Genomic DNA, 12,214 nt, shown 5'->3' on the forward strand with positions numbered 1-12,214 from the left:
CCGGCCCCCCCCCCCCCCCCCCCCAGCAGGTGACAGCTTGGAGACTACAGCAATACAAGAACTGTAGCCTGTGTTTCATTGTGTTTCCCATTTAGAAGTCCTTAAAATGTTAATGTCTGGTAAATTCCTGCCAGACAGAACTGAGATATTCCTTGGCAGTAGACGCAAATTCATCATTTGGAGCACTCTTCAAATGACATTATGATTCTTTTTCTAGAGACTTGCTGTGTAGAGACAGCACAGAGGGCAGTGCTGGCCACACCACTACACTGACACCTGGAATAGAGCCGCTTTTTTTTCCTGTCTGAATGCAGTTTGTGGGGTCTGAGGTAGACAATGAAGGCTGGAGCTGCATTAAAGGGTCTCATGTATGAAATGTAGTAATAATGTTCACCCACACAAGGAGGTAGGAAGACACAGACACTGGAGTATCCATCTCCTCAGTATTCATTAGATGCTGTTAACATAGACACCAAGAGAACAGATTTCCCTGTACAGTTGCTTGAGAAGTTTTTAAAAAGTGCTTACGTTCCAAAAGGAAATCGATAGAGCCAAGGCACTATAATGAATCTAACAGGCAGGTGAATGGCAAGAATGAGGTGGCTGACCTTGCTTTACAGCTCTTAATCAGAGCAAACCCAGAAGGATCAGGCCAGTTACTCTGAGGCCACAGAAAACTGATGGCAGGAAAAAAGCTGTCAAGTTTTGGAGGTGACATAGTCCTTTTATAAGAAGAGATTTGTTTCAGACATTCTTCAGCCAGTCAAAGAGCAAATAACCCATTTTGTTTTTCTCCTGTTCTAGTGCTGATGAAAGATTTGATGCTACTTTTCATACTAATGTTTTAGTCAATTCTTCAGGACATTGCCAATACCTGCCACCAGGTAGGCTGTTTGTATGTCATAAATTTTGGTAGATTATTTGTGTATGCTGTGATTTCAAATTTGCCATAAATTCTCTTACATTTTATTTGTTTAGCTAGCATCATCTGATAGATGTAAGCCTACGTGCATTATGGTTATATGGTTAACACCTTTGCATGAAAACTGTCATACAAGATAGATGCTTTATTACCTTTATGGAAATTCTTCTGTCAAGGCACATCTTCAGAAGTTTGGAAATCTTTACTATAAAAAGATGTTGTTTATTAAAGTAATAGTAATGCCTCAATAATTTTTTATTTCATTGTTTTAGTGTTTTTTTTATTAATATGTTAACTTTGCAGTAAGATGCTTAGTAACATCTTGGATGTATTTCTACTTGAAATGATTCAATGAATGCTTCATCGAAACAATTTTTGGTCTGGATGTACAGCAGTGGAAAGCTGTTTCTCTTCCCCAACTCAATTAGCATAATCATTAGAATTAACTCCTCCTAGCATCTGAATTTTGCAAACTACAGCACTAGAGCCAATGCTTTCCAGACAAATTAGGCTTTCTGCCTAAGATGTCCAGAGGGTTTCAGGGGTTTGCTTCTTGATTTAAGATGCTCTCTTAAGATATTCCATTCTTAAGATATTCATATTCTTAAGATATCTGGTGGGGATTTTTCAGTTCAGCTCAGAAAGCTGCTGAAGGACAGGGTCTGACTCAACAAGTGAAAAAGAAGCAGCTCACTTTCCTCAGTAAATCAATATCATATAAATCTAATAAAACAGCAAATAAATATTTCAGGATTTCTTACTTAAGTCAGTAAAAGAAACAAACAGATTACATATTCTGCTTCATTTCTTCCTGAAATACTTTATCTAGAAATCTGAATTCTTCTCTGAATATTCTTCCACTATGTGCCAAAATGGAAGAGTATCTTTAAAAGCAGTAAATAACATCAATACATTAATGGTACAGTTCTTTCCCTTCTCTATGACTGACTTTTGCTCTTTACATGTCAAGACAGCACTGAGATTAAAGATGCTTCATAAACAAAAAGCAGAAGGCACAATGTAGAACAAGTTCTGGTTACAAAATGTACATGAAATTCTGTGGAACAAGCATTTAAATGTAGTGCTTTTGTTTCAAATCTCACCCAGGCATATTTAAGAGCTCATGCTACATAGATGTACGCTGGTTTCCATTTGATGTTCAGAAATGTAACCTGAAGTTTGGATCCTGGACTTATGGAGGCTGGTCCTTGGACTTACAAATGCAAGAAGCAGATATATCTGGCTATATTTCAAATGGAGAATGGGATTTAGTAGGTAAGCTCTCCATTCCCTAGTTACGCTGTGAACTTGCAGCCTTGTCTCCACTGCTGAAATGGATGGAGTAAGAATTGGGAAATGAAAACAGAAATTAAATTAATAAATGACCTAGCCAGTGGCATTTGAAACTCTTCAGAACAGATCTCAGATGCAAATCAACATTAAAAAAAAAAAGATAAATTTGCTGCTTGAGTTCTGTAAGTATCTTTTATCTGATTTTCCTTTATCAGCTGAGAAAAAGTGGGAATTAAGCTTAAGTAGTTTTACTTGTAGCAAAACTTGGAAAACTAAATTTATTCTTTTCAAAAATAAACAGTATATAATGTACAGTTTATTCACATTCATATCTGGTTTTTTTTCCCTCTTTTCTCCTACACAGGAGTTCCTGGGAAGAGAACTGAGAGCTTTTATGAATGTTGTAAAGAACCCTACCCAGATGTAACCTTCACAGTTACCATGAGACGTAGGACTCTGTATTATGGACTCAATCTCCTCATTCCTTGTGTCCTGATATCTGCACTTGCCTTGCTGGTTTTCCTGCTTCCAGCAGACTCAGGAGAAAAAATCTCACTAGGTAAAGTATGAAGAGAACAGATATTGTAAATATGACTAAGACAAAAGAGGTTGTCCTTTTAAAGTTTCTTTTTAAACAGTCTTAGGCAGGAGGAGTAGTTTGTGTGTCCTGGCTCATGAGCTATTTTTAGTGTTTGATGCTGAACCAGCAGAGGCATAAACAATTCCTGAGTACCTTCCTTAAGAAGCAGGCTTTCATTTTTTTTACATTTATTTGCTGAACATCACATTCATTAGGTAAAGCTTAAGTTTACATATACACATTTGAACACTTTAACACTGAATTCTTCTTTTAATATTGAATTGCATTAACAACCTATGGTGTCTTCTCAGAAAGATTGATTCTAATTGCTCCTATTTTACTTTTTATAGTGAATTTTAACTTAAGCAATGGTTTGTGAAACAAATCTGATTTTGAGTACTTGATCTTTAAGATGGTGTTTAACTATGTAAAGAAACCTTTTGTCCCATACAAAATTCAAATTAACTGACTTCTACTAAGTAAACATTGCTGTTTAAATGTAGAAAAATTGACATCTCTCCAGAATATGGTTTGAGGGGTAATAGCCTCCTTCATTAAGTTGTCCTTCACCATATTTTAATATGAATTCTTTGTTCCTTAATCCTTTCCTGCCTGACAATGACTCGTTATTGTTTAAGTCTAGTTCTGAGACAAGAGTTAAACCTTTTTCCAGAAAGATGGGAACTCATCACTGAGCAACAGAAGTCAAACTCCAAAAATCAACAGTCCAGACTGCTTGGGCATAATCCCCTGCAGAACCCAACACTAATATCGAAGGATACCAAAGTCTGTCCAAGGCAGCAAATCTGCTTTTGAGGAAATTTATGTATCACACCACCTGTAGCTTCCATGACAATTAACCAAGTGCCACATGTTCAAATACTCAGATTCACACCATGTTTCTAAAGCTAATACAGTGCAAGAATTGCTTTGATTTGCCTCAACTAATTAGCAAATGATGATAAAAGTTGAACCATTACAAGGATGTAAAAATATCCATGTCTGTGCAAGCATTGGTACGGGTTTGGCAGCACTGCTACCCTGAAAATGAGGCAGCACAAGGAAGGACAGGAGTGCCACGAATGTGCTGGATCATGGTTACAGGGGGATTGCATCTTGCAGAGAACATTCCTTCAGATTCATTTTGTTTCTCTCCCTGTTGTAATTACAAGCTACTGATATGATTTCATGCTTCATATTTATCTTTCAGGTATAACAGTTTTATTGTCTCTCACTGTGTTCATGCTGCTTGTGGCTGAAATTATGCCAGCAACCTCTGACTCTGTGCCCTTAATTGGTAAGCTTTAAGTCACTTGGATTTTTTTAGCAAACAAGGTACAGTGACTATGCACAAAGGCCAGCCTTAAGGCAAATCACCAGCTGTAAAATGGATGACTGCAACTGAATTAGAAAAATATTGGCAATTGGTAAGAGCTCTGATGGGTGCTCTCTGCTCTGAATGAAATAAACAAATCTATGTGTATTTGGGGAAAGAATAAGAGAATCAATTTTCCATGGAAGAATTTGTTGCCACCAGCTGTAAAATGGATGACTGCAACTGAATTAGAAAAATATTGGCAATTGGTAAGAGCTCTGATGGGTGCTCTCTGCTCTGAATGAAATAAACAAATCTATGTGTATTTGGGGAAAGAATAAGAGAATCAATTTTCCATGGAAGAATTTGTTGCAGTTTTGACACAATTGGCCTGATTGTGTTCTGTATTCCTAATTCCAGTTAGGAAACTGGAACACATGAGCTAAATGTAATTAAACCTTCCCACTGTAATTGTTCAAACAAAAAGAGAAACTTTTCAAAACAAGTACCAGTCAGTTTATATAATAATGCTGAATTAAAATTAGAAGGCAGCCTGTGTCCAGGTTTCTTAAAAAAGGCAGGTGCTCAGTTCCACAAAAACAACAGCTAAACACTGGCTATCCTCTCAAAGTAATGTCCAATATGTCTGCTGTTGAGAAATCTTTCAAAAGTACCTAGAGCAGAACTAAACTGGAAAAAGAACTAAACGCTATGAATGCATATATAAACACTCCTTATTAAAGGATATTATATACAGCCAAAGTATGTTCCTGTAATTATTTCTTTATTTTGCAGCTCAGTATTTTGCCAGCACTATGATTATTGTTGGTCTTTCTGTTGTTGTCACTGTTATTGTTCTACAATACCACCATCATGATCCAGATGGAGGAAAAATGCCTAAATGGGTAAGGTTTGATTTTCCTTTACTATCCATTGCATAAATGTCCAGCCAGTGGTCCATGATTACCTCCTACTGTTAAAACATATAAATCCCTCACAGACATTTTGTTTGGAAAAGCAGTTTCACCAGAAATGAGGTATCCAGATATGTTCCATGTGGCTGGTTTCTTAGAAAACATTTGTGTGCAAGAGAGAATGAATAGACCTCCACTAACTTCTCATGTCTTTCAAAACAGCTACATGCAACTCAGGATGTTGCTAAAATCTAAATATATAAATGAAGGTGATCTTCAATTAACCTCCAGGTTAGAAGTGAACCAGGTAGAAGAATAGAGTGTTGATGGAGATGAGAAATGCATGAAATACTCTACTCTTGAGGTGCAGCTGTGCAGCTACTCCATCCTTAGCTGCTGCCCAAACAGAAACATGCATAGCCTAAAAAGCATCTGTTAAAGATGGCTGTTAAAGTAGAATTTTCTCTGAAAATCCTGATATTTATATCTCTTTTCAAGAACATCTGTAAAGTCCAAAGAATTAAAGTATTTTTTCTAAGCACATAAGACTTTTTAAATAATGTCCTTCTAGGAGGGGTGGGTTTTACAGAGAACATTGTGCTGATATTAGATTACTATACACTGCTGTCATCAGCTAAATGTCCCCTCCTTTGACTTCACCCAACTCATGGCAGCATCAGGCCTTTCTGAAGATGCAAAGACCTTTCTTCTTTTTTCTCTCTAGAACAGTGAGATATTATCCTTACTAGCTGGAAAAATGTGCATACAGCAGCACCCTGAGGACAAGAGATAATGAGGTATTCCCTGGCTTGTCCTGGGGAGTTGACTTTAAAATAAATTTCAGTGAAGAGAATTAAAGGTAGATCTCTTTAGACGTGTGTTTGATGACCTAAAGGGGACAATGTTTAGTACTGAGCCAAACATCCTCAGAAAACAGAGTACTTGAGGTTGAGGAGTGAGCTGTACTGTTGAGAAGCTGAAATTTGGACACTGGTGAATTTTGGATAAGGCCCTCATTTAACAGAATATTATCCTTCTTGGTAGAGCTTGATGGTGTTAAAAAAGTAATAGGGCAAGATCTGCCTCTGGTTGGGATATTTGCATGCATCTACTCTGAGTAAGAATCCACTGTCAGAATAAATGGATCAAATCTAATATTAATTACAGGAAAAAGTTTGCATATTATATGATACAATAATATTTCATTAGAACTCTGAAAAAGAAATGCTGGAATGAGCTCTTAAAATCTGATTTAAATAAATTACAGAAGCTTTCATTTGAAGTGGAACAGTCTCTGGCTTCCCTGCATTTTCTGTAAGGCTTGGATTAAGGCAATGTGGAAAACAGTAAAATGATACATGCAGATTAAATCTGCAAAGTATTTTTTTTTTAAATCAAAGTAATTTTTCCATATTTTCTTTATGTTATATCCAGATCTCTCTTCTAAAATCTGCAACCAACTGTTGTGAACACAATATGAGAACAGAGCCGTAACACTTTAAGGCTTGGTGGTCCAGTCCAAGATCTGTTTCATATCTATTACCCAAGCAGTAATAGATATGAACTTAATATTAGAGCACAAATAAGAGAAAAAGAATTGTAACTTTATTGACTACCATCCAAAGCAGTGTTATTAAGACTATTAAAAAGTAATTCTTATTCAGGAAGAGTTTGGTTTGGTTTTGTCTAACTCATGGTTTTTAGTAAAGGTGGAAAAGGCTGCCATGTCACTGTTCAAGTGTCAGGAAGAATCAACACTCTGGACACCCCCACCAGAGAACAAGTAAGTCCCAGTACTGATATTCAGCCTGAGGCAGTCAATATCGCTGCTAGAATAAGAAAAGAACCCCAGTGACTGGTAAATTAACCAGCTGGAAAACTCCAGCAGCATTTTCTAGAATGCAGTGCAGGCTTAGCAGACACCAGGGAGCAGACACCCCAGCTGCCTAGATACCAGCAGCACCAGAGACTGGCTGACTGAAGAGATGCTTATTCTCAAAAATTTTCTTTCAGACAAGAATCATCCTTCTGAACTGGTGTGCTTGGTTTCTGAGGATGAAAAGACCAGGGGAAGATAAAGTGCGTCCTGCCTGCCAGCACAAACAGCGGCGCTGCAGCCTGTCCAGCGTGGAGATGAACACTGTGAGTGGCCAGCAGTCCAGCAATGGCAACATGCTGTACATTGGCTTCAGGGGGCTGGAAGGGGTTCACTGCACACCCACCACTGATTCTGGTGTCATCTGTGGGAGGATGACCTGCTCACCGACAGATGAAGAAAACCTGCTGCACAGTGGGCACCCCTCTGAAGGTGACCCAGACTTGGCTAAGATTTTGGAAGAGGTCAGGTACATTGCAAACAGATTCAGAGACCAGGATGAAGAGGAAGCCATTTGCAATGAATGGAAATTCGCAGCCTCTGTAGTGGATCGGCTCTGTTTGATGGCCTTCTCAGTATTCACAATCATTTGTACAATTGGTATTTTAATGTCAGCACCAAACTTTGTAGAGGCTGTGTCTAAAGATTTTGCTTAACTCCTAACTAGAACCTGCTTCTCTGATTGGTATGTAGCAAATAAGAATGTGGGGTCTTTTGATTGCTTGTTTTTAATGAGTATAATGCTTCTCACGGTCTGCTTTCTTTTGCCCCCACCACCCTCTGGTCCCGAGTTCCTTTTAGAAGAATGGCACCATTTCAGAAGTGAAGCCAAGAGTTTCTCTCTGGGCTGTGTCTATGTAGCTCCTCTGAGCACTCTTTTGTGGAAAATGCCAAGTGGCTGCAAGTCCCTTCAGAATGATGGGGTATTGAACCACCACCTCTTACACATGTTCAAACTGGCTGTTCCAAAATAAGAGGTAGGCAATGTCAGAAATGGCACTTCTTCCAGACTTTGTTATAAAGGATAGCACAGTCCATCTTATCTATTTCAATGAGTGATCATAAACACGTTTAAGATTAAATCCAAGTGGCTGCTCAAGCAGAGAAAAGGGAGAAATGTCTTATGCAGCTCTTCGGCCCCTCACTCGCACCCTGTAGCTCCCTCCATGCACTTTGCATACAACATATTTGACTTTCAGGATTTTGAATTTGTCTGAGACACCAGAAACCTGAAAGCTGAGAGGACACACCACATAACTTTCCCTTCATATCTTCTGGATTTTACCTAGAAATTTGGCTTGAATTCTAAAACAGGTTTCACAGTAATTGTTGCAGTTTACTACTTCTTCCTTCTCCCCAGAAAGGCATTCTTTCAACTAATAACCATTTTAGCTATCAAAAAGAAAAATGATTGATTAAAGATATCTTCATCACTTTTAAAAAAACCCCAATCCCCATGCTTGTCTCTTTACTGTTAACTGGATTCCAGTGTGGAAAAAGTAACTCAATTTCTTGTACAGGCTTAAGCATAAATGGAGAAGAATCTAAAGCAAAAAAAGCCATTAAATCCCGAGATCAAGGTTTTCATTTAAAAATTAGATGTTTGATTTGTTGTATGCTTAGCCTTTTATATAACTCCTTCTGTTGAGTCACCATAACATTGTCTTTACAAGAAAACTGCACCTTTTCTGCTCACTCTAACATCAGATGAGTACTAATGAATAATAAAGCTTCTTGCTTCTGATATAAACAATTAACTATATAAATAGATATTTATATACACACACTGAAGATACATCCAAGGAAAGGTAAAAATGTAAATACAAATTTTCCTAAGTCTAGACAGACTTTTGCAAAAGCAAAACTAGTAGTTCAGCACTTCGTTATTTTTGGATTTGAAATTATCTTGTCAATATATGCTTAGTTTTGTGTTACTTTGATGTCTTAATGGAAAGGGCTGAGCTGAGAATACCAGGAGCTGAAACTTTGTGTGTTCAAAAGAGCTGAGAATTAGTCTCTCACTGGCACACCAGTATTCCTAACCAGTGCTATAAGTGGTAAAAGATGTCGGTGAAGATCAGTTTAGCATTGGTTGCATCCTCTGTCCTACAGAGTACAAATTTTTTGGCTGAGGTCTTCAGAGACACAAACAGAAGCCTGTTGTTGTACCATGTTTTTGCTGTGAAATAAACTCAAGGCCTCAGTTTATCTCTTAAGATGGATTAAAATAAAGTTGTAATGCTTATCCTCCCTAAGTAACAATTTCCTTCTCAGAGTCTGCTCCCTTGAAAGCAGGAGAATCAAATTTCATGGAATACAAGCCCAAAGTCACCCCAGGTACCACTCTTCACCTGATCAAACACCTTGTACAAGCACCTTTGTGCCTGAGATAGGACAGGAGGAGTGAAAGGCAGGCAGGATATTTTTCAATTACAAATTGAGAAATATACAAATTGAGAATTCTGTTTTCCTGAAGGTGCATTCCAAATCTCACACTTTAAAGATACAAGCAAAACATTCAAAGCCTTCTTGTAAGTTGATCCTGAAACCATGTGTCAGAATTACTCGTGAAGAAGTTATGCTTTCAGGAACAACTATTAAGAATAAGCCATGTAATAATTCCTGCAAATAGTTTCTAGTTTATAGATTGCATATGAATGGGAAACTATGAGTGCAAACTCTGAAATGTGAGTTTTGTTCATTTGTGAATAACTGCACATATCATGTGGCATGTGCTCCTCTTCTGGGTAGTCTTTCTAGGCTAGGCTTCCTGATGAGAATGTTGATTTGCATTGGTATTTTTTCCTGCTGCAAGTATCCCTAAATAGCTATATAGAGTGTTCCATTTAGTCTTTGTAAATTTTTGAGGTCCTCTTGGAGAACAGCTTTTCAAAGACAAATGAAGACCTTTGAGGATTACCTTGCACAATGGAACACAACTACTGCACTCATAGTACCTGATGCATGTGGTATAGGAAGCATGAGAATCCCCCTCTTACCACCCAAATCCCTTTACAGTATCTGTGGAAATCATCTTTCTAAATACAGGAGGATGGAGAAAGCAAGCTACAATTTGACAGTAAACTTCATTTTCAGTGACAGACATGCCTACCCTTAAAAACTGGAGAGTTTGGCCTTACATGAAGTCCTGCCATGAGTCTGTCCCAGTGAGTTGGTAAAACTGTCAGAGAGCTGGGGGTGCTGATGAGGGGGCTGTGAGACACCAGCATTCTGCCCACACTGCCTTTATCAATGGCAGGGTCCATGCAAATGCACCAAGGGGACAAGGGAACCCTCATTTTCCTACTGTTGACACAACCTGTAAACATTTGCTACCAAGTTAATTATACATTTTAAATGTAAGAGTGACTCCTCCATTATGTTACTTGGCACCTCTAAGTTAAATTTTCCTGTAACTGAGCTGAGCAAAATTGGTATGGTTCTTGTCAACTTGTGTGTGTCTTAAATATATTTGTGTATGTGCTAAACAATATTTTGATCTAAATGCTGTGAAAAAAATATTTATTTACAATTCTGGGCATAGAGATGGAAATTAAATACTGTATAGAGTATGTGTATATAATATTTAAGCCTACATATTGATGGTAAAGATCTGTTATAACCTTAAAGAGTCCAGATAGAGAATAAGAAGTGGTTCACCACAACTAAGCTATGACTTGCCTGACAAATTCAGAAGCTCACTCTAGAGCTCAGGTGTCATGTACAATACTATGTGTGAACAATGTATATTATTTTTTCTGTTTTTATATGGAAACATATTGAATATTTCAAAGATTTTTTAATATTAAAAAAATTATTTAGGTGTTAATGCCAAAAAGGTTCCAAACATAAAATTTTAAAAACTTAGTTTTAAATACAGATAAATTATTTAAAAAGTATTTAAAATATTAAATTATTTTATATAGGAATTGATAATACTATGTAAGACTTTTTTTAAAGATTTCTTTAAATTCTCTTTACATTCTCTAGCTGCAGGATGTAGTCTCAGTTCACCTGTGACAATTCAATTCTTCACCTTCTCCAACAAGTCAAGAAGGTAAACCAAAGCCCCAGATTTTCTTTCCTTTGTTTTCCTATTTTTTACATTAAGAAACATTGCATAAAGGGCATTAGAAAAAGATGTTACATCTGTCAGGTACTGATTGTCATATAAGCAACTCAATGCCTTTTCAGTCCAGTACAAATAAAAGACTTAGATCAAGAGACTTTTGATTCTTTTTCATTTTGATAACATGGAAAAAACTCAAGTGGTAGAAAACATGAATAGCCATAAAAGGAAGAAAGATGTCTGTGGTTATATCAGTCTGGGATGACAGTGTTCTTTGATAATTAAATAGAAATTCATATCCTCCTGCCAACCAGTCCCACACCAAACATATATTACTTCAATCTTATGTAAGCAATCAAAGTTAACTGAGAAGGACTGATATACCATGTAAATTTTGGACTGGCCTCAATGCCAGTACTAATTTATTTTTTGAAGTTTAACACAGAAGAGAGAAAAAACAAATCCATACCAGCTGAATAAATTGTTGGTTTTGCCAGCTGCAAAGTTTGTTTGTTGGCTACTACTGAAAAAATATCTAATCAGCAGAATATCCCTCAGATGCAAAATGATATGTCAGTGTAGTTTCTTGCAAAGAGATGAGTTCTCCTGCCCATGTGCTGAAACAACTTCCTTTCTTTACAACACCCTGCTGAGCATGTGCCAGAAGTGAAAGATCAAGGGTTGCTGAACCCAAGACTTCTCTTCATGCTTCGCTAAGTGAGGAACAGCTGAAGAAGACCAGCTTGGTCCAGGGCACCACCGCAAGTCATTCAAACCTGCAGTTGTCACTGACCCCAGGCTGTCCCTGGGGAAGAGCTGCCAGGGTCACAATGTCAGATACTCAAGTGAGGCTCATGCTGCTCACTCTGCCAGTGCTCAGGAGCAGGACAACCTGGGTCACATTTACTGTCGGACTTCAATGAGCCCAACAGGCTCAGCTTAGCACACAGCAGGGTCAGACTTCAATGAGGCCACCAGGTTCAGCCTAGCACACAGCAGGCAGGCTCCTGGCACTGTCCATGAACCCCCCATCACTCACACTCCACCTCAGAAGCCTCTGAGTGGGGATTAAAACCAGAGCATTGTGTGCTCCTGCTCTTGGGCATCTGGGTGCTTCAGCTGCAGAGCTGCTGGGGTTTAGGAGCTTTCTCATGAGCAGAGCCAATGTCACTGCCCTCGGGGTGGCAATGCCCAACACAGCACTGGGTCTTGCGGCCATAGAGATGAACAGGAGCAGCCACCCAG

At 38.1% G+C, this 12,214-nt stretch overlaps 1 protein-coding gene across 1 annotated transcript in view; it reads left to right on the forward strand.

The window, feature by feature from the left end:
- CHRFAM7A (CHRNA7 (exons 5-10) and FAM7A (exons A-E) fusion) overlaps positions 1-11,122 on the forward strand; it is a 38,477-nt gene extending 27,355 nt beyond the window's left edge. The window contains exons 5-10 of the mRNA XM_031055907.1: positions 805-884; positions 2,030-2,197; positions 2,580-2,774; positions 4,006-4,092; positions 4,906-5,015; positions 7,038-11,122. Of these exons, the coding sequence (XP_030911767.1) occupies positions 805-884; positions 2,030-2,197; positions 2,580-2,774; positions 4,006-4,092; positions 4,906-5,015; positions 7,038-7,556 (1,159 nt within the window). The 3' untranslated portion in view covers positions 7,557-11,122. The remainder of the gene's footprint in view (positions 1-804; positions 885-2,029; positions 2,198-2,579; positions 2,775-4,005; positions 4,093-4,905; positions 5,016-7,037) is intronic.
- Positions 11,123-12,214: the final 1,092 nt, after the last annotated feature.

Source organism: Geospiza fortis, unplaced genomic scaffold (assembly GCF_000277835.1).
Source record: "Geospiza fortis unplaced genomic scaffold, GeoFor_1.0 scaffold171, whole genome shotgun sequence".
Lineage (NCBI taxonomy): Eukaryota > Metazoa > Chordata > Aves > Passeriformes > Thraupidae > Geospiza > Geospiza fortis.